The sequence below is a fragment of the Lissotriton vulgaris genome, chromosome 4_1 (genome assembly GCF_964263255.1).
Source record: "Lissotriton vulgaris chromosome 4_1, aLisVul1.2, whole genome shotgun sequence".
Taxonomy (NCBI): domain Eukaryota; kingdom Metazoa; phylum Chordata; class Amphibia; order Caudata; family Salamandridae; genus Lissotriton; species Lissotriton vulgaris.
Window position 1 is genome coordinate 703,716,602 of NC_141691.1, and position 24,826 is coordinate 703,741,427.

The 24,826-nt window shown below is 44.3% G+C and overlaps 1 protein-coding gene across 1 annotated transcript in view; it reads right to left on the bottom strand.

Annotated features, from left to right (window-relative positions):
* Window positions 1-11,381, bottom strand: part of BLOC1S5 (biogenesis of lysosomal organelles complex 1 subunit 5) — a 207,398-nt gene extending 196,017 nt beyond the window's left edge. Inside the window, exon 1 of the mRNA XM_086965005.1 lies at window positions 11,104-11,381. Coding sequence (XP_086821131.1) covers window positions 11,104-11,185 — 82 coding nt within the window. The 5' untranslated portion in view covers window positions 11,186-11,381. The remainder of the gene's footprint in view (window positions 1-11,103) is intronic.
* Between the last annotated feature and the right edge of the window lie 13,445 nt (window positions 11,382-24,826).

The window sequence follows — 24,826 nt, forward strand, 5'->3', positions numbered from 1 at the left end:
TAAGAAGTAAGTAAATGGGAATGACAATAAAGCAAACATCTGGTAAGCAATGGGAGGGCTGTAAGCTCTTCTAAGTTCTTAGTAAGCCCAAAACAGGTCTTTTGCAACCAGACAGCTTGCACTCTCTGGTGGACCTGACCAAAAAATGCCTGTGCACACAAATGCTAAACAAGCATTTGCAATGCAATAGGTCTTGCATTACTGATAGTTTACAGTATTGATGTTGCAAATAATAATGCAACACCAATAGCTCATACTTTCAGTAATGCGAGACCTAGTGCATTGCAAATGCTTGTGTAGTGAGCCAGGAACCAGCATTGTTTGTTTCAGTGCAGTACCGCAGGCTGCGTCTAGAAGTCCCTAGTGAGTAAGGCACCAGCACTGCATGTCTAGGTGCAGTACCGCAAGCTGTTCCTGGAGGTCCTTAGTGTGCAAGGCACCAGCACAGAATGTCTACAAAGTTGGAGTTACTGGCATTATAAACGGCAATGTTTTTTACCTGCCCATGTTGCAGGGTGTAGTACCATATGTGGCCAAAAGGGGACCTCTTTTGGTCACATATGGTACTGCATCCTGCAGAAGATATGGTAAATCCACCTTACCCATACCATAATGCATTGCATGCAAGTCAGTGCTTCGAGTACATTCAAATAGCTATGTCCATATGTACAATTAGTAGCTTTGAAATGTGGCAAAAGAATGATTACATTAATTTCGGATTAGGTTGTACTCTGTGCGGAGCTGATGAAGGGAAATTTATAGACAGCCTCATATAATGTGAGTTGTTCTAGTGAGTGAAGTTACCACTGCCAGCCTAGCTTAGGACCAAGTGTGTATCCTGCCTGTAGCCATTTAAGAAAATAGTGCCTTGAGTAACAACACATGTACCAGAGGGTGTCCTCATGAAAGGTACAAGAAGAGATATGGCGGTACTAAGAAGGGACTACTAATCCTATTCACCAATAAAAGCCACCATTTACAAAGGTCAGCGACAGGAGCCAATTAAAAAGATGGGCGGAGCTTTATGCTCATATCCTACATATAGCATGTCTCGAAAAGACAGCGTGAGTGCTGCCTAGGTGAGACATAAGAAGGTGCAGATGAGACCACTCCTTTTTATTACCTTTTATTCCCAACAGCCTCAAGTACTCATTTCATTTTAGAAGTGTTACAGTGAAAAGACAACCTACCCAATGCTGTAATATATGATTAACTTTACTGAACATATTTGTTCCTGTGAATGCTGTCTAGGGTACACCTAGAATTGGTTAATATTTGGCACATATGTGGCGAATGCAAGAATGAATGGTTGACAAAATGGAAAAGTTAAATGGTGGGAATCAGTGGGTGGATGGAAGGATGAAAGAAAGAATGAATGGATAGATGCTCGGATAGAAGAGCCAAAGAAGCTCTTCTAAGGAGGGTCAGGTACACTTGCTTCTCTTGCTTTATGTCATCAGAGCTTTTAGTTCAAAGTGGGGGGTATTTTAATTTTCTGGGTACTTGCTTGTTGCTCTATGCTATTTAACTGCACATCATGTCAATGGGCTACATCACACCTCACAACAATGCATCACTCTATTACACGCCACATAGTAAAAATATCAATGACCAAAATATAATCAAGGCAAGTTTATACTGGGAAGCTTACGCACATAGAAAAAAGTAGTTCCCTGAAGTGAGCAGTGGAAGGATAGAAGTAAGCCAATCAGAGAGATGCTCCAGGGGAGGGACACACACAAGAAGGCACGCTAGGACAAGGAAAACCATAGATTAAGAAGTAAGTAAATGGGAATGACAATAAAGCAAACATCAGGTAAGCATCATCATCGAGAAGACAGTCAACAAGCAGCTGGCCGCCTTCCTCGAGACGAATGGATCCCTCGACCCCTCACAGTTGGGCTTCAGGGCCAACCACAGCACCGAGACCGCCCTCATCGCTGCCACCGATGACATCCATGCCCTGCTTGACAACGGAGAAACAGCTGACCTCATCCTCCTAGACCTCTCTGCGGCATTCAACACTGTCTGCCACCGCACCCTAGTGCAACGTCTCAGGAACGTCGGAATCCAGGAGAAGGCACTGGAATGGATCATCTCCTTCCTCGCTGGAAGAACACAGAGAGTCCGCCTACCCCCGTTCAGGTCAGAGGCCACCGAAGTCATCTGCGGCGTTCCTCAAGGCTCCTCGCTCAGCCCCACCCTCTTCAATGTCTGTATGAGCCCCCTTGCGGCCATCGCACGCCAACACAACCTCAACATCATCTCCTACGCCGACCACACACAGCTGATCCTCTCCCTGACCAACGACCCCGCCACCGCCAGAGCCGACCTACACGAAGGGATGAAACACGTAGCCGAATGGATGATGACCAGCCGCCTGAAACTGAACTCAGACAAGACGGAAGTTCTCATCCTGGGCTCCTCGCCCTCCGCCTGGGACGACTCCTGGTGGCCACCCGCCCTGGGCTCCGCACCCAAACCAACAGACCACGCACGCAACCTGGGCTTCATCCTGGACTCCTCCCTCTCCATGACCAGACAAGTCAACGCCGTCTCCTCGTCTTGTCTCAACATCCTGCGCATGCTACATAAGATCTTCCGGTGGCTCCCAACCGAGACCAGGAAGACGGTCACCCAGGCCCTCGTCACCAGCCGTCTGGACTACGGCAACGCCCTCTACGCCGGAACCACCGCCAAGCTCCAGAAGAGACTCCAGCGAATCCAGAACGCCTCAGCAAGACTCATCCTCGAAATCCCCAGAGGAAGCCACATCTCCAGACACCTGAGAGACCTGCACTGGCTCCCAGTCAACAAGAGAATCACCTTCCGCCTCCTCACCCACGCACTAAAAGCCCTGCACAACCAAGGCCCGAGTTACCTCAACAGCCGCCTCAACTTCTACGCTCCCACACGCCACCTTCGATCGACCAGCCACGCCCTCGCCGCCGTCCCCCGCATCCGAAGAGCCACAACAGGAGGAAGATCCTTCTCCCACCTGGCCGCCAAGACCTGGAACTCCCTCCCGACCCACCTCCGCCTGACCCAAGACCACCTCGCCTTCAGGAAGCAGCTCAAGACCTGGCTGTTCGAGCAGTAGCGGACCCCCCCCCTCCCCAAGCGCCTTGAGACCCTCCGGGTGAGTAGTGCGCTATATAAATGCTATGATTGATTGATTGATTGATAGCTTGGCTATTCCTAACTTCACATCTATCTATGTACCTTGCAACAACGGCTCTTATCACAGTGGTGCAAAACACTATAGCTACTAAGAGCTGAAAAAAGTTCACAGTTCAACATACCAGCAGAACAGTTAGTTCACCCTCCTATTACAACATACCCAAAAGACACCACCTCACTACACTGTTAGCACACTGCACCATCGGCTACCATATAACCACAAAATCCCACACTACTTTGCATTCCAACTTCAGCACCCATTTCTCCACATACCATCCACAAAACCCTCTATACCACCTCGCTAAATCACACAATACAGGCACCAGTGTCAATTCTGCACTCCACACCAGAAGCACCACTCCGTTTGCAAAGCACATCACAACACACAGAGCCACCATCTCAAAACTCAAACAACATAACAGATGCTTCATCCTACCACAACAAGCCATAATTACCAATGTGAGTCTTTGATAACCAATTTACCTCGAACATGAGATGGGGTGCAATAAAACATCGCACATGAAACTTGAAGTTTAACTATATGCTACGCAACTATGGCATTTGCTCTCAGGACCCAACACCTTAATTAATTGATACCACAAATGTATGATCATACCTTCTTGCAGACTGCAGTGTTAAAACGTTGACGTTTAAATAATAGCAGCCTCTGAGATACAATACTTTTGGAGAACCAAATAAAAACACTAAGGAAGCAATTTCCAAAGCACGGGGAATCTTAAAGCAGAAAGTCTACAGCAAAAGGGTTCCAGGAACTAAATATATGTTAAAAAGTAACATAGGGACTGTGAATCCTGCCAACTATGTTCACATGGACAGGTAACTCAGTGAGAGCGAATAAGGACTACTAACCGAAAGCATTCCAACAACCGTGAGTCACAGATCAATTTAGGTAAGACAGTTGGATCTTACATTCAAGAAAACACAACAGATCACAACCAACAGCATTGGCCTTACCATCGCGATTTCAATTATAACAGAGAAAATGTAACCTACAAAGCAGCAGCAGCAGCATTTCCCATCTAGTAAACATTTACAGAGACCCTAAGAGAGAGTAAGAGTCATGGCACTTATTTAACATCTACTAGGATCCCAAATTCAAAAGATAACATCATCACATGCTGCACAGGTTCAGAAATGGATCTCAAGATCCGAAGCCTTATTGTGATACACCCTACAGATAAAATGTGTATCTCTGGCGCACAAATATGGATGGCACGTTGCAAAACTCACCTCCCTACAAAGCATGTTCCAAAGGGAAAACCCTCACCCTCCAAACAAAATAGCACATTCGCTGAGGCTAGGGCTGCTATCCAGACACTCAATCAGAAGGCCATTCATGGGCAGAACGAAAAACCACAGCCCATTTACAAGCAGCAATAAAATGTTAAAGGTGCAATAAGTGCCATGTGTGCTTTGCAAAATTGCTTAACATAACAAGATGAAGCATTGACAAAGGCAATAGGTCTTGCCCATGAGAGCTATTGGCTTTTGCATTGTTTTGTAGCCATGCTGTACAGCAGCGCGGCTGCTTTGCAGCGTGGCTAAAACTAAATTGAAACAAGCATTTACAATGCAACGGTTTCGCCTTTGGAAAAGTTTGAGCTATTGGCATTGTGAATGACAAACTTTTTATTTATGCCAATAATACTGTATCAAAATTGCTTTGTTTCTTCAATAAAAATGTTTTTTTTTTTAAAAAGACCATCAACTATGTCTACCACCTCAAAATTCCTGCTTCCTTTTATCTAACGTAAGTCCTCTGCGATGCCCCAAACCCTAGTCCATCATCCTGTGGTCTGCGTTCTGGGAATGTCTCGACTACTTTAAATGAGTGCTCCAGCCTGACACCCCTGCTCATGCTGATGTCCATATACATTTTGCTAAAATATTCGATTTGACCAAAATTGTAGTTGATGAATTTTTTAGGCTTTTAAAGATATTTACTTAGTCACTTGCAGTCAGAAAGAGAACATCAAAATCCTACCTTAGTGTCATCGAACGGGTTGATGTAAAATCATATTAACACTCGATTTCTTCAACTTCAAGGTATTACACATCAGTTAAAAAAAAAAAAACACTTCTGCTAATCCGCTGCATAGGAGGTCACCAGGAAATGATCAAATGTGGGGGCAAGTTGATCATTTGTCAGTAACAATTATTACCCCTATGTTGCGTGACGAAAACCGTATTATGTAAGCAGATTGATTTTTGAGGAAGACTTGCCTCACTTCTTTTGCGAGACTTGCCTCAACTCTTTTGCGAGTTTTTGATTGGGTTATCAATCACGTGCTGTAGATTTGATTTTTCAAGAAAGAGGGGTTTAAAGAAAAGGGAAAAAAAGAAGAAAAAAAAGCTCAACGGCCAGTTATAAAGGACACTGGTGCAGTCATGTCAATTCAGTAGATGTCAACTTTGCTACATCTAGGGTTCAATGAAAAAGCAAAACATATTTCGGGAAGTTTACTACGCGCTTGCTACTGCTCTGCTCAACGTCACTATAGAGCATGTTTGCCCTTAACACCCTCTCAAGGAGGCAGTTCATCACTGATTAAATAGTTCAAAACGGTTACCCCCCTCCAGCAATAGCGATATAACTGTACTGAGACCATGAACGCCTCTACACTGGAAATTTATGGCACTCTTCTGAAGAGTCGCGAGAAAACAACATATGCTTTTCTTTACATCACAGTTCAAATTGCTCAGTAAAGATGGAACAGACAACTCGACTATATTTGTTAATGGACAGAAAAAACATAAGCGGTCACATGAAAGGCTGCAATAAATTTAAACGTTGGCACTGCACTGCAGTTCATCAACATGACCAAATGAAAAGCAATTTTAAATTAAACTCGTATGTGAAAAAAATAGTTTAGGGTAACATGCTGTTAAATGACAAACCCCTAACTCGCCGTTCGTCAGAAAGAGCTGGCAACATTTTTCAAACCTGGTAAAGGTCAATTACATAAAAAAGCTCCATCATTCCAGGGAGCTTTTCAATTCATTCCAATGAGGTAATATGCGGCAAAAGCGCTTTTAAAGTTTGCAATGTTATCAAAACTGTGCGCCTAAAAGGTCGTCTTTGCTAGATCATAGAAGAAGCCATATATTAAGCATTGACAAAGGCAATAGGTTTGGCGCATACACATACCATGTCACTAATACAATAAGACAGAAATGGTCGGATGGATGGGAGAATCAGTGCATGAATGGAGGAATGGGCACTTACTTTAATACATAGACTTATGAGTGGTTGGATGCACAATTGAGGGTGGATGCGAAAACGCTAGGGTGCAAATTACTGGATGAAGGGGCCCAAAGTTAAGACAGTATTCATGCCTTGATGAGTGGAAGGATAGATGAAGAAATGGATAAATGAGGGTCTGTGGAAGGATGGTCGTCTGGGCATGTATAAATATTTTAGGGAAGGATGGATTGGCAGATAGACATCAGCTGATGGTGGACCTAGAAATGGAGTGAAGGAATCCAGGGGGAGGGATATTTACTGTAAATCATTTTCACCTCTCCCTTTCAAGTTCTTTACCTGCTCCTGTCAATTACAACTTCCTCCTATGCACTACTCCCTTCTATACCCGAATAACTACAAGTGAATCTGACCCCTTGATGGTGTAAAGATGTCGAGGGGTGTGAAAACTTGATGGGAATTTAGATACCCAGGCTTCATAGGCAACACAAAAATAAGTGGTATAATTAGAAGACCAATACAATATGCGGTACAGGGAAGTAGACCCCCCCCCACACACACAATGCACAATCAGTACCTTAATACAGACACTTGTTGACAACTTGAATCGAGTTATCAAAAACACATCGCACCTTTGGCAAAACGGAGCTGCAAGGAGTGCCTTTCGCAAGAAGTGCCTTTCACATAAGAACAGACATGAAGTCATTTTCCTGGTCCGTAGTGGAAAGCAGCACTGACAAAAGCAATTAATAGCCGAGATAAACCCACAGAGAAAAGTTGTTGGTGTTGCACTAGCAAGGTCTCATATTGGACCCACACGCACCTTTCATATAGCATCAGGGTTGATGGACTGAATAATTTACCATTTTTCACGTGCAAGGGCCTCCTAATAACTACTTTGTGGTTCATCTCAAACTTTCTACTGCAACACACTGGCCTGGCCAATCATTTAGTAATGAATCGCCCATTTTTCCTTCATACAAAAGGGGGTAAAACGAAGTCTGCCTCGACAGAATGTTGGATTGAGAGATATGAATGAAGGGGCAAGTGCTCTTTACCTACACCCTAAATTAGCTCTCTACTGTCAGGCGTGTGGGAAAGAGTAGCGATTCACGCACTCCACATTCCCTCGGCCTGGTCGCAAAGTAACAAAAATAATAATCAGAAGAGGAGTGTGAAAGAATCATTATAAGTAGAGAAGGCAAGGGGGACAAGAGAGGGCGAGGTTAGCAGGAAACTGTTGTAGAAAAAAAAGAAGAACAAACAAGGCAACAAGTATACAGGTAAGCTGTAGCTTGAAAATGAAACTGCACAACTATGTTTAGGTCTTGGAAGTGGTCTGGTAATGGAATCTAAAGTACCCGATCAACCTTTGGAGAAGTTCTGATGCAGCATGATGGAAGCATGGGGAGCAGCTACGTGGGTAAAGATCCGAATATTTGGGAACGTATCATCACTCCCATGCCGGAAGAACTGCTCCATCATTGCATCGCAAAAACTATGCCACAATTAATTCCATTAAATCATTTTATAAAAGTTATTCCAGTCTTTTAGTTTGCCATTTCAGTTCATTCCGTCACATGAAATCTATACAAATCTGATGCTTTAGGTCATGTGACGGAATGAACTGAAATGGCAATGATGGAGCAGTGCTTCCGGTATGGGAGCGATAATACATTCCCAAATAATCGGATCTTTACCCAAGTGGCCATAGGGCGGACCGCATTACCGCATGCACGCATTACCCCCCCCCCCCCCCCCCCTACACACACAGTTTTCAGGATGTTCCTCCACCTCCTCCCAGAAGTTAGGAGTCGCACATGAATTTGGGGCGAATCCACCTAGAGTTGAGGAAGACCCTCGTCTAGTTAACTGGGCGATCACAAGACCGCCAAAGAGAAGAGTCCAGCGAGAAGTCTGTCCTAGAGGCAAGAGTGAAATCAAATTCGGGCCGACCATCTTAAAAGTCTAGCGATAAGGATTACCGCAGTCTTGAGCATTTCGAAGTATTAAAATAGGACTCCAGAGAGCTCACGTGACTGCCCAGAAATAATATAAACTAGCAGCAGTTTGGGACGATACAAAGATCAGGTTGGCTAATGACTTCATTTACTGCCAATAGACAGCGTGACATCTCACTAGTTTCTTCTATGTGGCTGTCACGTGCAGATGTGACAGTCCGGACATCGAAAGCCTACGCCAACCTCCGAAAGAAGTAACTTTCGCTGCCTTTTACTTACAAGTAGAAGCTTTTAATGTGATACTCTTTCCCGCAGAGCAGTCGTCTCACCTGCTACGCAGACACCGAAGTACATGAACACTCCTCCCGGTCGCACACCGCTCCCTGCTGCAACTACACATGAGCCCGGCTGCAAAACATGCTCTATTACTCACTGCTCCCAGGACTCGTGACGAATGGTATGCCGGGAGCTGCAGTCTCAGCCTCACCTTCCTCATGCCTGTGCGCCCAAGGAATGAAAAGTAGATTAGTCTGACTGGTGAACTACAATCCCCAACACGCCCCATGGTGTCTGGCACAACAAGCCTGCCACCCAAGCAGTGTCGCCGGCCGGCTCTTCAACTGCCAATAAGATGCTGCAGCGTAACATATGTATACGAGGTTGCGTCACGATTATGAGACGGTCGAGGTGAGGGAGTAGATTACCTCACGCGTGTGTTGTGTCATCCGGAAACAAGCACCTACGAGGACAGTGGGGGGCGGGAGAGGAACGGACGGCGGGAGGGGGCGGGAGAGGACACAGGGGGCGGGAGAGGACACAGGGGGCGGGAGGGGGGCGGGAAAGGACACGAGAGGAACGGACGGCGGGAGGGGGCGGGAGAGGACACAGGGGGCGGGAGGGGGGCGAGAAAGGACACGAGAGGAACGGACGGCGGGAGGGAGGCGGGAAACGTGGGGACGGCGGGAGGAGGGACACAAGGCAGGACAGCAGCAAGCACGGCCCGGCCGGACCAGACTCGGGGGCGTTCCCGGCGTCGCGTGACGTCGGCAAAAGCCAAAGAATCTCGGGAACGCCCCCGTGTCTGGTCCGGCATTGATGGACAGGCCCCTCGTCCAATGGCTAGGCTCCATTTATGGAGCTAGCCAATGGGACGGGGGGCGTGTTCCATAGTGCCTTACTGTACTCAATAGATTTCTCTGGAGGAGGAGCCTAACGGCTCCGCCCCCCAGCGAAACCTAAAAACTATTATGTTGCATCTACCACTAATGCGCTTTTTTATTAAACTGCATTAATGCTGGGTGCTTCATAGCCCTTTTTATATTGTTATGGCTACACAAGATTTCCAAAGTTGGCAATGCTCATGCTGTATAGCATGAACAAAAGGCAATGGCAGAGCCAATAGTCTCAAAGGCAAGACCTATTGGCTGTGCTAATGCTTGTTGGCTCACAGCATAACACCTTTGTGATTCTAAGCAAATCAGTTAATCTTCCCATGCCTTAAAAAGAAAAATAAATACCACATTTCATAAAAAATCCTATCACGTGAAGAAAGCAATTGCACCTATGCCTTAGAAAAAATATATTTAGAGCAAATAACATATGTTGTCACAATAAAAGCAGATAAATATCTGTTACAATAAATATCCATCTCAAATGAGAAAAGGGCTTCTTTGAAGTCCATATGGCATAATAAAACATAGCTACAAATGGCAAGAGGTTTAACAAGGAGGACCGAAAAGAAAAAAAAATTAAAATATACCTCAGTCACAGTACTTGGCCCATGCTTCAGCCAAAAGAAGGGGAAGTGAAACAGGCACACGTTGGACTATTAGAAAGCAGCAAATAAGAGTGGCAATGAAGCCAACAAATGTTTAGGCACTGGGCAGGCTGTAAGCACTTTGTTGTATGCCATATCTCTTGCAAGCGAGAGTGCATGCTCTGTCACAGGTGAGACCTTAAATGGGTAAAAGGATCAAACAAGGGTGTATATAGACGGCAACAGCCAAAAACTGCAACATCATCTTTGCCTTGTCCTACAGCAGCAGTACCGATACAAGTAGCACTGCAACACCATATTTGTCTATCCTACAGCAGCAGCGCCGATATAAGTAGCGTTGCGTTTACAGTCAGGTGGCCCGTGTGCTTTCTCTCAGCATGTGGAACTGCTATTTGCCATAGCAGAATTGCTATTCAAAACAGAAATAAAACTGAAAGCATACTACTAGGAGGTGCTGAAAGCCTGCAGATTGCTAGATGAGCACACAACAACCCGCAAGGAGTTAAGTCACAGTAGCCAGATCTACTAGTCAACAGCCACGCTAGACAGCAAACCCTAAAACATAGGGAGGTATTGCGTTCAAGCTAAAAAAATCAATGTTTTAGTATAAACAATCTAAGAATCGCAAGTGGGACGGGTGAGCAACTGGCAGAGGCACTTACCTATTCAACCTGAACATGCAGTAAACGCTTCAGGGGCTCACTGCGTCTTCAGCTCACAAAGTGCCTCGTTTGCTTACACACTGCTCCGAAAATTCTCAGTCTCATCTCACACACCACCTCCTCTGCGCCCTGTCCCCTCTGTTAGAATTTTTAACAGAATCTGCTAATTCTTCCAATAATATTTAGGTCTCGAGAATGTCTTCAGAAACGTATGGGTCCTTTAACATTGCCACCAAAGTTTCTCAAGTTGCCAGGTTCGTTGCGTGGACACTGAAGTACAGGAATGCATGCTGCACCCACCTTTAATGATAATCTGGGCGGAGGTCCCTGGTGAAGTTAGAGGGTCCCATTTCTTTATGGTGTGCAGGGGTGAACCGCTCATGCTGACCCAGTTCTCAATCTCCAAACCTCGGCAGTGATTCTGTGTCGCTAGCCTCCTCTCTTGCAGCTATTGGCTGCTTTTCTAGTCAGCATCAGATCATTAGTTCCAAGGAGTAAAAGTGAAGCCTCAGAAACGCATCGAAGTCACAAGACAGCTTCAATAGAGAAACATTCTGCTGAAAACTACTTCCTGGAGCTCAGAAGTAAGGCAGCTCTTGATTGCAAGAAGGAACGTGGTATTGATTGGTAGCTGTGAGCCGCATGTTTATTGGTCAGTTTATTCGCGTGCTCTTTATGGGTTGTATGTCTTGCCTTAGTGTGTGCGGAACTTACTGTGAGAGGTTCGAATGTGAAAACAAAAGCTATTGTTTTCGAGGGTTTTATTTTATTATGGAATAACTGAGATTTGTGAATTCTTTTTAATTTTTATGATATGGTAAAGAATTACGCGCAAAGGCTACAACGCTTACGCTTTAAACCTATTGGGAGTCAGTTGGTCAATTATTTAAAAACAAAAATGCAAGACTCCAGTAATGTTATTCAACTGTCATGTTTACCGGATCCACTGCTAGCTGCTCAAGCTGAACACGATATTTATTTGCATGATCGTACTCGAAGTCCTGCTTTAAAATGTCATAAAGGCACCGTGGTCGAAGTGGACTGGGTTTAGTGGGTACGGCGTTCCCTCATGCCTTTCCACTTATTATACCAAAATAAGTTTGCAGGGCTTTAAGTGGGATTATAAGCATCGACAAAGCCAACAGGTTTCGCCTAGGCAAGAGCTATTGGTTTTGTCAATGGTTTAGCCACGTTGTAGCATAGCTGTAAAGTTTCCATTTCCATGCGGGATGTGATGCTCCAGTGCTGATTTTTTTTTTAATTCGAGGACTTAAAGTCCCGTTTTATAACAGGATAAACAAGGCTACAAATCCTAGAATTAAAAGAAAAAGTACTGAACTGAAGCAACACAGCACACATGGAACTTGACAGGGCAGTTCTAGAGCAGCTCGGCAGTGCAGCATGGCTAAAAATGCGCAATGGGATGGCCAACGCTGGCAACCTCATAATAGACAAAACGGACAACAGGAGGGAGGGAAATGGCAACAGGACAGTAAAAGAAAGAGCTATGACGTGTCCAACACACATTGGGGCAGTGGGGGGCAGGAGGGAAGAAACAACACAGACAACAGGAAGGTGGGGGATGGCAGAAAAGAAAAAACATTGACAAGGGTGGGTGTGGGAGGGCAAGAAGCAACACAGACAAGGGAGGATGGTAGGGAAACACCACAGTGACAAGAGGGGTGGGAGAGAAAGAAGCTACATGGATAAGTGTTGTATCTTGGTATGATGTAATGTTCTATGTGTCACTGTGCTCACTGGATTCCAGAGTGTGGAATCCAGGGAGCAGTCCAGAGATGCACGGTTACTGAGGGAGTTGGTCCTTGGATGCCTCTGGGGTTGTTGTACTGAATAAACTATCTTTCTTCTCTGAACCACTGTACTTCAAGTCATTTCAGTGGCGACGAGGATGGGATCGATTTGAAGAAATTAATGAAGAAAATTTGACTTGATGAAGTGAAGATTTTCTACAACTGAAGATTTTCTACACAACCTCAGATCAAGGCTGAACGTTTTATGAAGTTTCAAGGTACCTGATGAATATTTATACATATTTTCTTTTACTCCTCTTCTAATTTTTTTTTTTTTTAAAACTCTTGTTTTGCGCTTAAACTGAACTCTCTTAAGAAATTCGTTTTTGTCAAATTTTGAAACTACTCTGGCATGTCAACATTGTGCGCAACATCGTGATTTTAATGGCAATAATTCGCGCAAAATCGTATTTGCCTTGTGTCACGCTAAGGATTACAACAGACTTACATCGTTATCTATTTTGAAAAATGCCGCCGTGTTGATTTTCACCGTCTTCGCGTGCACTGCAGCTTCTTCCCTGGTTACCGCGTTGCTTCTCAACCGCGTTGCTTCTCAACGTCACGCCTGCATCATCACGCCTGACGCTCTTACGTTGAACACGCACAGTAGCGGCCATCTTGGATCTCCATAGCAACCTAATGCTATTTCACTCGTCGGATGTGATTTTCTCGTAAATGCGGTAACATTTACAACTCTCAATTACTGAAATTATCACAAGGCAAAATTTAACGCGCATTATTAAACTAAAACAACTATTCATCTTATTTGAACACATTTATTACTACGAGATGAACTTTAAGCAACAAGTGTATACATTATTAAATGAACTTCAAGCAACAGATTTACAAGTAAACTTCAGCTATTGACAACAGTGACTACATTATTTATTTTAGTTCATTTCTTTATATTCTACTTTGACAACGGTGACTACATTATTTATTTTAGTTTATTACTTTATCATTTTATTCACAAAGTGTGTTCTGATATTTACATTTGTATTTAATTAATATGGATGTTTCATCTTCTGTAGTTGCTCCTCCCAAGTTTTTTCAATCTCCAGGTCCTCCTTCTATGAATTGGGAGGATTGGTCAGAATCTTTTGAGACCTATTTAGAGGCAATAGGCGGTGATGTATTTTTACCATCTAGGAAACTAGCATTACTTAAACACAATTTAGGAGTCGAAGGCAGAAAAGTTTTAAAAACTCTACCTGTAGTAAATCGTGTTGTTTCAACAGTTGTTGATAATGATGAAACTAGTGAAACTAGTGAAACAAGTTCAAATGATACATCTATTGATGTATATACTGATGCTTTAAAAGCTTTAGAAGAAAATTATGGGAAGAAAACTAGCATTGTAGTTGAAAGACACACATTTTTCTCTAGAGCACAATTGCCTGGTGAAAACGTGCAACAGTATGTAGCTTGTTTAAGAACCTTAGCTATTACATGTAAATTCAAAGATTTACATGAAGAAATTATTAGAGATCAATTCATAAATAGGGTCAAAAACATCAAAATTCAAGAACGTTTACTTGAGCTCAAGAATCCATCTTTACAAAAAACACTTGATACTGCTAGAAAAATGGAAAATACTTCCCATTATGTTAAAGAGTTAAGTTCTTGTCAACAAAAAGATAAAGATGAATCTGGTAATGGCAATGTTAATGCCTTATCTAGTGCTTATAAAAAAACAGAGTTCAAAAATGACAACAAGGACATAAAATCTAATCCCTCTAAAAACAATCGTTTTAACAAACGAATATGCTTTAGATGTGGTAGTCAAAAACACACTGCAGATTTTAATAAATGTCCTGCTAGTAAAGTAACATGCATTAAATGCAAAAAAATAGGTCATTTTGCTAAATGGTGCAGAACTGGTGATAATAGCAATTGGAAACGTTCTGTCAACCTTGTGGAATCTCAAGTAGACAGTGATGTTGATGAAAATGACAGCAATGAAAATGATATTGAAGTAATGATGCTGCATGATGATTTTGTGAATGATATTACTGAAGATTATTGTCCGCCTAAACGTGAAGTGCTAATAAACCAAGTGTACATGATGCTTTGGGCGGATTCGTGTTCGCCGTACACCATTATTGATAAAAACATGTGGGAAAATGGAAACAAAGACACCTTAATATCCTCTGATGCACGACCTAAAGGATATTGTGGTGTAAAATTTCCTGTGTTAGGTTATTTTGATGCCCAATTAACTTTTAAAGGTAGATCTTGTTCAACTAAAGTGTATGTTGTTGAACAAGGACGAGCCTTATTAAGTTGGAAAGATCTTAAAAAGATGGGGTTAGCATTGAATCCCAATCATCCTGATCAGGTAGTGTTAACCAATGATTATCCCGACCAGGTATTATTAACTAATGAGGATTCTTCTTCAAAGTGGGAATCTGTTTTTCCCAAATTATTTAGCAAAGATCTTGGATGTTTAGTCAAATTTGAACATAAGATAATTTTAAAAACGGACAGCATACCATCCGTTCATAAAGTAAGAAATGCACCATTTGCCTTACATAATCCTTTGAAAGAAGAATTGAATAGATTGTGCGATGCTAAGGTAATAGAACCCATTGAAGCCTCAGATTGGCTTAGTCCCATCGTTTTAGCTCGCAAACCCAACGGAAAAATCAGGATGTGTGTGGACCTGAGAGATTTGAATAAAAACATTTGGGTTGATCGATATCCTCTGCCACACATCAATGAAATGATATCCAGTATTAAAGATGCAATGTATTTTTCTTCTATTGATTTGTCTAATGCATACCACCAAATCAGATTGCATGCGGATTCTAGGCATCTAACATCTTTCATTACGCCTGAAGGTGCTTTTCAATATCTCAGAATGCCATTTGGATTGGCATCTGCTTCCTCTGTCTTTCAGAGAGTCATGTGTAGTATTTTGAGGGATGAATTGAATGTGAGAATATTTCAGGATGATGTTCTTATTTGGGGCAAAGATTTATCCTCTCATGACAAGGCTGTACACAGTGTTTTGCAGAAACTTTAAAATGCCGGTTTGACTGTATGTGGCGAAAAATGTAAGTTTGGGGTGAAACAAATTGACTATCTTGGACATACTATTTCCAATGAAGGTGTTAAACCTAAGATGAAATTATTGGATGCTATTGAAAAAGCACCACATCCCATTAATAAAGATCAGTTACGATCATTTTTGGGACTTGCAGAATACTACTCTAAAGTTGTCACAAACTTTGCTGATAAAGTGTATAATTTGAGATTGTTGATGAAGAAGGGTACTTCTGTTATATGGTCAACCTTGTGTCAACAAGCATTTGAAAACATCAAAAGGGATATCACAAAAGCAGTTGCGCTTAAGCCTTATGATCCTAGGCATACTTCTATAATTGTTGTGGACTCTAGTGCATATGGTTTAGGTGCTGTTCTTATGCAAAAACATAGTGGAGTTGAACGAATTATAGCTTTTGCGTCTCGCACACTTAGGGGTGCTGAACCTTCGTATTCCGTAATTGAAAAGGAAGCTTTAGCATGTTGGTGGGGTGTAGACCATTTTAAAACTTTCATTTGGGGAACAGCATTCAAATTAAGAACAGATCACAGACCTCTTATTGACATTTTTACCACCAAGGGTGCTTCAAGAGCCACGCCTAGAATAGCAAAATGGTTGTATAGACTACAGGGATATAATTTTCAAATAAACTATGTTCCTGGTCACAAAAATATCAATGCAGACTGTTTATCACGTCTTCCTTTACCCTATGACAAGGATTGTGTAGCTGAGGATAATGATGAGTGGTTAATAGCCAGTATTGAAGAGTCGTGTAACAATGCGTTTAGTGAACAAGAATGGGTTCAGGCTGTGGTTGAAGACACTGTGTTACAACAAATTATCAGTTATCTGCACGTTAGTGTAGATTTATCATCTTTGGACAAGTCTATTTTGGCTGATTATAAGATGGTTTGGCCGGAATTATCTTTTTACGATGGCATACTTAGGAGAGGTGACAGATTGGTTGTACCTTCAGCATTGCAGGACAAATTGTTAAGTTTGTTACATGAAGGACATAGTGGAATGACTGGCATGAAAAGGAGAGCTAGGAAGGATTTTTGGTGGGTTGGAATGGACAAAGACATAGATAGATGTGTTCGGAATTGTTTAGCATGTATGTGTAGTGACAAATCTCACAAATCTCAAGAAACCACTATCTCTGCAACTCCTTTTCCTGACAAACCTTGGAATAAAATTGCCATCGATATTTGCGGTCCATTTCATGTTAAGGGTATTGAAAATAAGTTTGCTATTGTCTTGATGGATTTTCACTCTAAGTGGCCTGAGGTAGCTTTTGTGAGGGACATTAAGGCTTCCAATGTAATTGAATTTTGTGATGGAATTTTTCGTAGAGAGGGTTATCCTAGTGTGATCCTATCAGACAATGGTCCGCAGTTTGTAGCTGAAGAATTTTCCGTCTATCTTAATAAGGTAGGCGTGAAACACATTACCACTTCTGTATATAATCCAAGAGAAAATGGTTTGATAGAAAGGTTTAACCGTGTGTTGAAAGAATGCATTCAACTGGCCAGCAACAATGATGATGATTGCAAAGATGCTGTTAAAGAAATGTTATGGTGTTATAGAAATACTCCCCATACTGCTACAGGAGTGTCTCCTTTTTCTTTGTTAAAAGGGCGTGTGGCTGGGTCTAAAGTTAAACCCATGTGGATGTCTAGAGATAGCACAAAACAAGTTGATGGTAAGAATCTATCGATTAAAGTTCAACAATATCAGAATAAATATGTTCAGGATCATAACGCCAAAGTTGGCTGTAGTGTTAGAGCATTTAAGGTTGGTGATTGGGTACGTTCACAATTAATGGGGAATCGAAAACCTGGTTCTTCCAAGTGGTCTAAACCAAAACAAGTTATTCAGGTGACTGGTAATATTGTGAAATTAGATGATGGTAAACAATGGAACATAAGAAGCATAACGAGATGTAATGACCTTGAATGCAAACAGATTGTTGATCAAGTTGACAATTTTTCAAAATCTTCTGTTGTAAAAAAAAGTGATGTACCTATTTCTGTGTCTTCATCTACTAGGCCTAAGTGCAAACCAGTATGGATGAAGGATTACATCTGTTCATGATTTGGGTGTCTCATATGTGCTTACAGTGCGGAATGCAAGTTTGTTTCACACTATATTTATTTTCTTTAAGTTTTTATAGTTCCTTGTAATGTTGCTTTTGTTTTATTGTTTTCATAGAAAGGGAGATATGTTGTATCTTGGTATGATGTAATGTTCTATGTGTCACTGTGCTCACTGGATTCCAGAGTGTGGAATCCAGGGAGCAGTCCAGAGATGCACGGTTACTGAGGGAGTTGGTCCTTGGATGCCTCTGGGGTTGTTGTACTGAATAAACTATCTTTCTTCTCTGAACCACTGTACTTCAAGTCATTTCAATAAGGACAAAAGGGAAAGAAGAAATAATAAATAGTACCTCAATCACAGCAGAAGGACACTATTCAAGATGAACCAATCTGTACTTGGTCCATGCTCTACACAAAAGAAGAGGAATCGAAGTCAGCATGTGCTGGCCAATTAGGATTCAGCAAATAAGAGTGACAATGAAGTCAACAAAGGCTAAGTATTGGGCGGGCTCCAAGCCCTTTGTAATATAGAATATCTTTTGCAAGTGACAGAGTATGCATGCTGTCTTAGGCGAGACCTAAACAAAAAGTGGGAGGAATGGTCTCTAAATAGGCACGTGGCCTAAGAAATGTAACTAGAAATCCTTTCCAATGGTGGGGTCTATTTAAATAAAGATGTGGTTAAAGCATTTAAACCTCTGGTACTTCCCATAGCGTGCCACCCGACCCGTATTTTGCTGCCTCTGAGATTTTTGGTAGTGCATCCAGATATATCGCACAATACCAGAGGTACACCTAAATCAAAATAAACCTATTGGCTTTGTCAATGCTATCTAGCCATATCAGATAAACGAGAACAACGATTTTGTTGTGAATAATTAACATTGAAAATGTATCAATTCTAAAAATATCAGACTTTGAATTAAATCTTACTAAGGTCTGTTGAAGGTGTAAGGCTCTTTGGAGTGTCTCTGTCACTCCCATTCTCCATTTCACACCTTTTTCTCTGCCGGTCCTCACTCTGTTAAACACTTACACCCTTTTCTCCCCACATCTTTCTGAAATTCTCCATCTGAATATCTCACACCTCTTCTCTTTCCTCTTCAGCGCCCTCTTTTCACTCTCTTGCATGAACTTCATTGCATCTCATTCTCTTAACCATCTCCCCACACACAGCATAGTCATTCACATGTGTACCTTTTATTTTACTATCTCCCTGTAAGTATTTTGGCACCTGTGTACCTCCTTCACATGCTTTCGCATAGACTCACCTTTCCACCATTCCACATGTGACAATTGATGTGTTCTCTATGGAGATCACAATCATTGGATGAGTATGTGTTTTGAACACACCCTGATATGTGCTCTGGGACACTAGAACTTCTTTCAGCCTCAACTCTAGAGGTCTTCATCATGGCCCAATGTAATTATTCACCCATAGCCTGAAATGGTATAGACACCTAGAAACGACTCCGTTCACACTATGCACCCTACAAGGATAATAAACATTCTTAGGAAAGGTACGATTAAGTAAAACTTGTAAAACAATCACAGTAATTACACTGAATTAATGGTTTCACAGCCATTGTTCAGAAATGTTTTCGTATAAAACAAGGGACTTGAATATAGAGAGAATAGGGACCTGTTTCAAGGTCATGTTTTAATTACTTCTGGGTCTAAGATATGGAGGGATCCCCCCCACTTAAAACCCTGACAGTTCCCATAATTTTTGTTGAAAAAACTGCATTTGTGGGTGTTGGACCTGTCAGCCTTAGGGTGGTCTTCCCCAACCTATTTGCCATTGCACCTCCCATTGTGTCCGCTTTGCTGTGTTATGTTTTGGGTACTTTGTCTAAAGCGCCGGGACGCCCCTTGGCTGGGGCAGCTGCGCGCTATAGAAATGTTATTAACATAACATAACATAACATTTTCACTGTACCTTTTTGTTGGACTTAGGACTCTGGGCGCCTCACCACTGCTAAACAGTGCTGAGGTGCAGGTGCTCTCCCCTAAAACCATATGACCCTGGCATATCTGCCACAAGCCCCTGCTACCGCAGTAAGGCGTAATCCTCCATAGGCTAACATTAGGAACCCGCCTTTTGGGATAATTTCTGACAGGGACCTAATAGGTCTGTCATATTTGGTCTTGTTGGACTCGGGGCGGGGAACCCTTTCCAATGATATAAGGGGTTTGGGCACTACTACGCTAGGGATTCCACTTTTAGAAAGTGGACCTTTTCCTGCCTACACTTAGATTGGGCACTGTAGACTCCTCCCTCCCCTCTGCATACTGATAGCTGCCTGGGTTGGGAGGTGGGAGTGGTGATTCACACCTTCTCTCCTGGGATGGGCTGTGATGGGCTGCCCACTGTAGCCTCAACGACCTGTCTCTCGTCACTGTGACAGCCAGGTCTGGGAAGGCAGGGAACATACCACAACTCCCTGGACTCTTCCAGAAGCCCCTGCCCCGAGACCCTTCCAGAGACTTCCACCACTTTCTAACCACTGGACTGGAGAATAGATAAGGGAGGGTCCTGACTTCACATTCTTGTTACACTGCTGGACCATGACGACACCCTGCTGGAGTGAGGACTGCTGCGCAGGAGGCTTGCCATTGGAAAGGAGGCTGACTGCTCCAAGGAACTGCTGCCCCACAACCTGCTGAGCTGCCCTACTGTCTGCTGATCCTGCCCTGCGAGGGAGCGCTGGAAATAACATCTTCAGAGTGTCTCCACCACTTTCAGAAGGACTGCCTTTCTTTGAGACTGCACCATTTTGAATTAAAGAAAACTGCCTCTTTTGGACTACTACCTTTACAGAGGCTACCTCTGCAGGATTTGTAAGGACCACCACATACTTTTTGTATAGCCTGAACTGCCTCTGCAGCACTGGGGGGTGCAAGCCTATCACCCCTAATCCACCACCGCCGCCCAGGAACTCACTGGACTACGTAGCGCTGTGGGGTAACTGAAGCGCTGTGCTCCTGACAATCACCGCCGCTGCCCAGGGCCCCTAAGGCACTGTAGAGCGCTGTGGAAAGGGAAGCTCTGTGTGCCAACCTCATCGCCGCTGCCCGGGGCCTGGAGGTGTTGGGTAGCGCTGTGGCGGGCAAGCGTTGAGTGTCCAAAACACCGCCGCACCTGGAACCGAGTGCCCATAGGGCGGAAGAGCTCCCCGCCAGTGCCTGCCTCGCCCTAGCCCCAGGTAATGATCGGCGTTTTCAAACCAAGCTAATGAAATAGACCAGGGCGGGCTACGGGGCTACGGGGACTGTTTGGAGGACATTCCATAAGGCCGGCACTATCTCCTTCCCCCTTGGTGCCCGCGTTGGTCACAGCCCGTACGGACATTGAGAGGCATTGCGGTACCGAGGCCCCGTGACTGACCTCAGCGGCATACTAACACAGGCATTGGCTGCATTCCTGTTCTAAATGCGGCGTGAGCTCATTAGTGCTGGCGGCCTCCACCTTTATGGTAATAATTTAACCAGGATAAATAGTGTGAGAGGCTCTGCGCACAGGAGACAGGGCCCACACCGAAGGATTACCTGCTTGGGAGCCCACAATTGTTTTCCCACATGACTTTTCTCCCACCTACCTAAGACTGAACTGGTAATTGCAGGACCCTTGTCCTAGGAGACTCCCTGAACCTGCACATCTCGACTATGGTTATACTGCACAGGGCAAGTCCTGAGCACACGTGCATTGCATTTTTATTGATCTAACCTTGCCCGGAAAAATGGATTTCTCTCATTATTGACCTTGCCTGGAAACTGCATTTATCTGATGATTGATCTTGCCTGATTTTTAGATAAAGATAACCTTATTTTTATAAGTACTGGTGTAGTGTCTTTTTGTGAGTGCGTTTCCTGTGTCGCTGTGTGTTGCACAAATACTTTACACATTGCCTCTCAAGTTAAGACTTCCTGCTTTGCGCCAAGCTACCCTGACGGAAGCGGTGGTCCTACTTGGACTAGGATGTATACCCCTGCCAACTAGAGACACAGGCTCTAACAGTGAGACAGTTATTATCAAAAGCTGAGATGCCTCGGCTGAAAAGGAAAGGGAGCGGGTCTCCTGTGCCGTGCAGCCAAAGGAGTTGGAGAGAGCTAAAGAAGAAACAAGCCTTCCCGCCAGGATGCATACTACTTGAAAGAAATATAAATGTGTGCAATTGATTAATCAGCAAATGCTAAGGTTGCTTGGGAGAGAAAAGTGGTTTTAATTGGTGGAGTCACTAAAAGCTTCATGATGCCATAGAGGTACTGAAAGGGTGTTACAAGCAGAGTTTTGGAGTGCATGCTTTTAACAGAAACATAACATGTATCCAGTAGATACAGTCTGGTTACGTATTACTTAAGTCAACATTTTGAAAACAATTGTTTTATCTTAAACCTAAACATTTTGCACCTTTTGTATTGCCCACTGCGCCAACTGGTATTAGATTATGTGACTCTGGTTACACACACAGCCATCGACATTGATCGTTGGGAGAATATGGCCTTGTATATGACGTCCACTACTGTAAAAGGGCACCTTGTGCCAGTCGAGACAACCCTTATGGTGATTTAAGAGGTCTAAGACGACCTTAGAAGCTCTTGAAGTGGTAGCTGTGGAGAGCAGCCTTTAAGCTTTGTCTAGAAGGAATGTAAAGCAGCTTGCAATCTTATAGTATAGATTAAGTGAAAAAGAACCTCAGGGGGTGTGGCCAAGCCACCGACCAAGATGACCGCGCGGCATTGAAGCTCCGCCAGTCACCTCCAACCCAACAGCAATTTCCCCCATAAATGTGGCCCAAACATTATCCTGCCTGGCACCATCGACTGGCTCGGCATGTGCTGTATTTGGCGATACCATTTGATTGCAGATCCGGGCCGCCTGAGCTGACTGCCCAACACCCATCGAGACCTAATGAGGAGCGGGCGTAGGCCATGATTGGTGGCCTTGTCCTCGTGACGCAGCTGAAGGGGAACACATCCCAAAATTGAAGCTGCCTTGCAGCGCACAATTGCCACTGAAATTGCCACTGAGGTGATAGCACGACGAGATACGTCTTCCCCTCAGCCTCATATCTTACCTTCTCTGGGACGCGGTCACATTCAACTGCTCCTGGGCCGCTCCGTTGACTCCTGCCTGTTCCCTGAGGCCCGGCGGGAACAGGGCCCACAGGTGAGCCTGGGTGGTGGCTGCCCAGTCACTGCAGGTGCTGAGTAGGGGGGGGAGGTGAGGGAAGATTCAAAGCTGCAGGTGCACGGTTGCCCCCTCCTGCACACTGATCCCTACAGCCCAGCTTCCTGATGCCGCAGCCCACAACGTCTGGTGTACCCTCCATCAGCCAGAAGCTGCGCGGGGCCTAAGACCGCTTCACTCACTGCACGTAATCACATGGAGCCGGCAGTAAAGTACTCCTCGCACCTGAGCATTGGGGCACTGTCTTGGGGCCTCAGCGCCCACTGCCATCAGCCGCAGAACCTTCTTGAGGCCCCTACATGCTCACGGAGGCTGGTGAATTCCCCAGGTGAAGCCACATGGTCTGTGGTGCAGGTCACGGAACTCGCCCTTGCAGGGCACAATAAACATCCCACATCAGGTCTATCCGGGGGAGAGCTCAGCCTGGTACATGTGCCCTGACTCCGCCTCGCCTTTAATTTGCTGCCCATCTGTTTAGGGGAAGTGTGGATACTTTCATTGTCGGCCATCAAGGGGATCGCTCTTTGCCATTGATTCCACCCCTGATACTGTGCAGCGGCATGGCCCGCAAAGACCCCAAGCAACGAACTCTCCCATTTGAAAAACTGGCCAATGACGCCCCAGAGGGCAGCTCCACCATGGTGGAAGGAGGACAGGGCGCAGTGCGTGGTGATGACCCCTCCGCCCCTCCCGCGTCCCTGCTTCAGGAGATGAGGGCCGGACTCAGTGCCCTTGATGGGCAATTCGATGCCCTTGACGAAAATCTGGAGAGCATGGGGGCCAAGATCCAAGTCCACAGTCCCTCAAACGCCTAGAAAGAGTGGAACGCATCCTCAAGACGTGGCAATTAAGAACGAGGACCTTGAAGCCCAAAGCAGACGGAACAATATCCGCTTTCTTGGGGTGTCGGAGACTACCGCCACTTGCCGTTTCGACCTCTTTGTGGAGACCTTGCTTTTGGATCTCTTCGGAAGAGAGGCCTCCTTTCAAGACCTATAATTGCACGCCTTATGAACTTTAGAGATCGGGACACTGCACTGCGCCTAACCAGGGAGCGAGGGGACACAACATGGCAGGGCTCCAAATTTGCACCCTACCCGTATTTCGCAATAATGGTACAAGCAGCCCTCCGAAAATATAACAGAGTCAAGGCCACTCTATGGAACTTTGGTCTGAAATACGGCATGCTTTACCCTGCTAGATTACGAGTGGATGTCAATGGCCGAACCCACATCTTCGATATCCCCGTGGAGGCACATGAATTCTGCCAGGCACACAGACAAAACAACAATCAAACTGCCGGGGATGGCGCCAGATCTTCACCTCGTGCAGTGGCTCCAATGAAAGCATGGACCTTTTCGCAAGCGCAGGCACTGGCTGACTCTATGGCTCTGTTCGTTACCTTTATGTTAAGCAAGCTCGCTGGGAATAATTGTATTTGACTGCACAAAATGTTTCAAATGGCTGAACGACTGGCGTGGCATTGCCACTCCTCATAGTGTATGCCACTGGTTTGTTTCTAGTTATCTGGATATGCCGCTCCAGGGTATTTTCTTTACTGTTTCAAGCCACTTGGTATATCGGGTTCTGTAGAATGAGGGGATCTTTGCCTCGCCTTGTTTGTGGGGAAGAAGAGAGGTATATTTTCCTTACACAGATATGTTGAGTTTTTTACAGTTGTACTCACTGTCTATGTTCACATCACTAAGCGATGGCCAACACTGACCATAGTCCACCGTACCGATAGATGGCCCAGTTAGGCAATGTTAGCGGTCCCTGCGGGCTGACCCTAATGTCATGGAATGTCAGAGGTCCTAATGATAACCAAAAGAGGAGACATGTCATACACTATCTGTTACATCACAAAATTGACATTGTT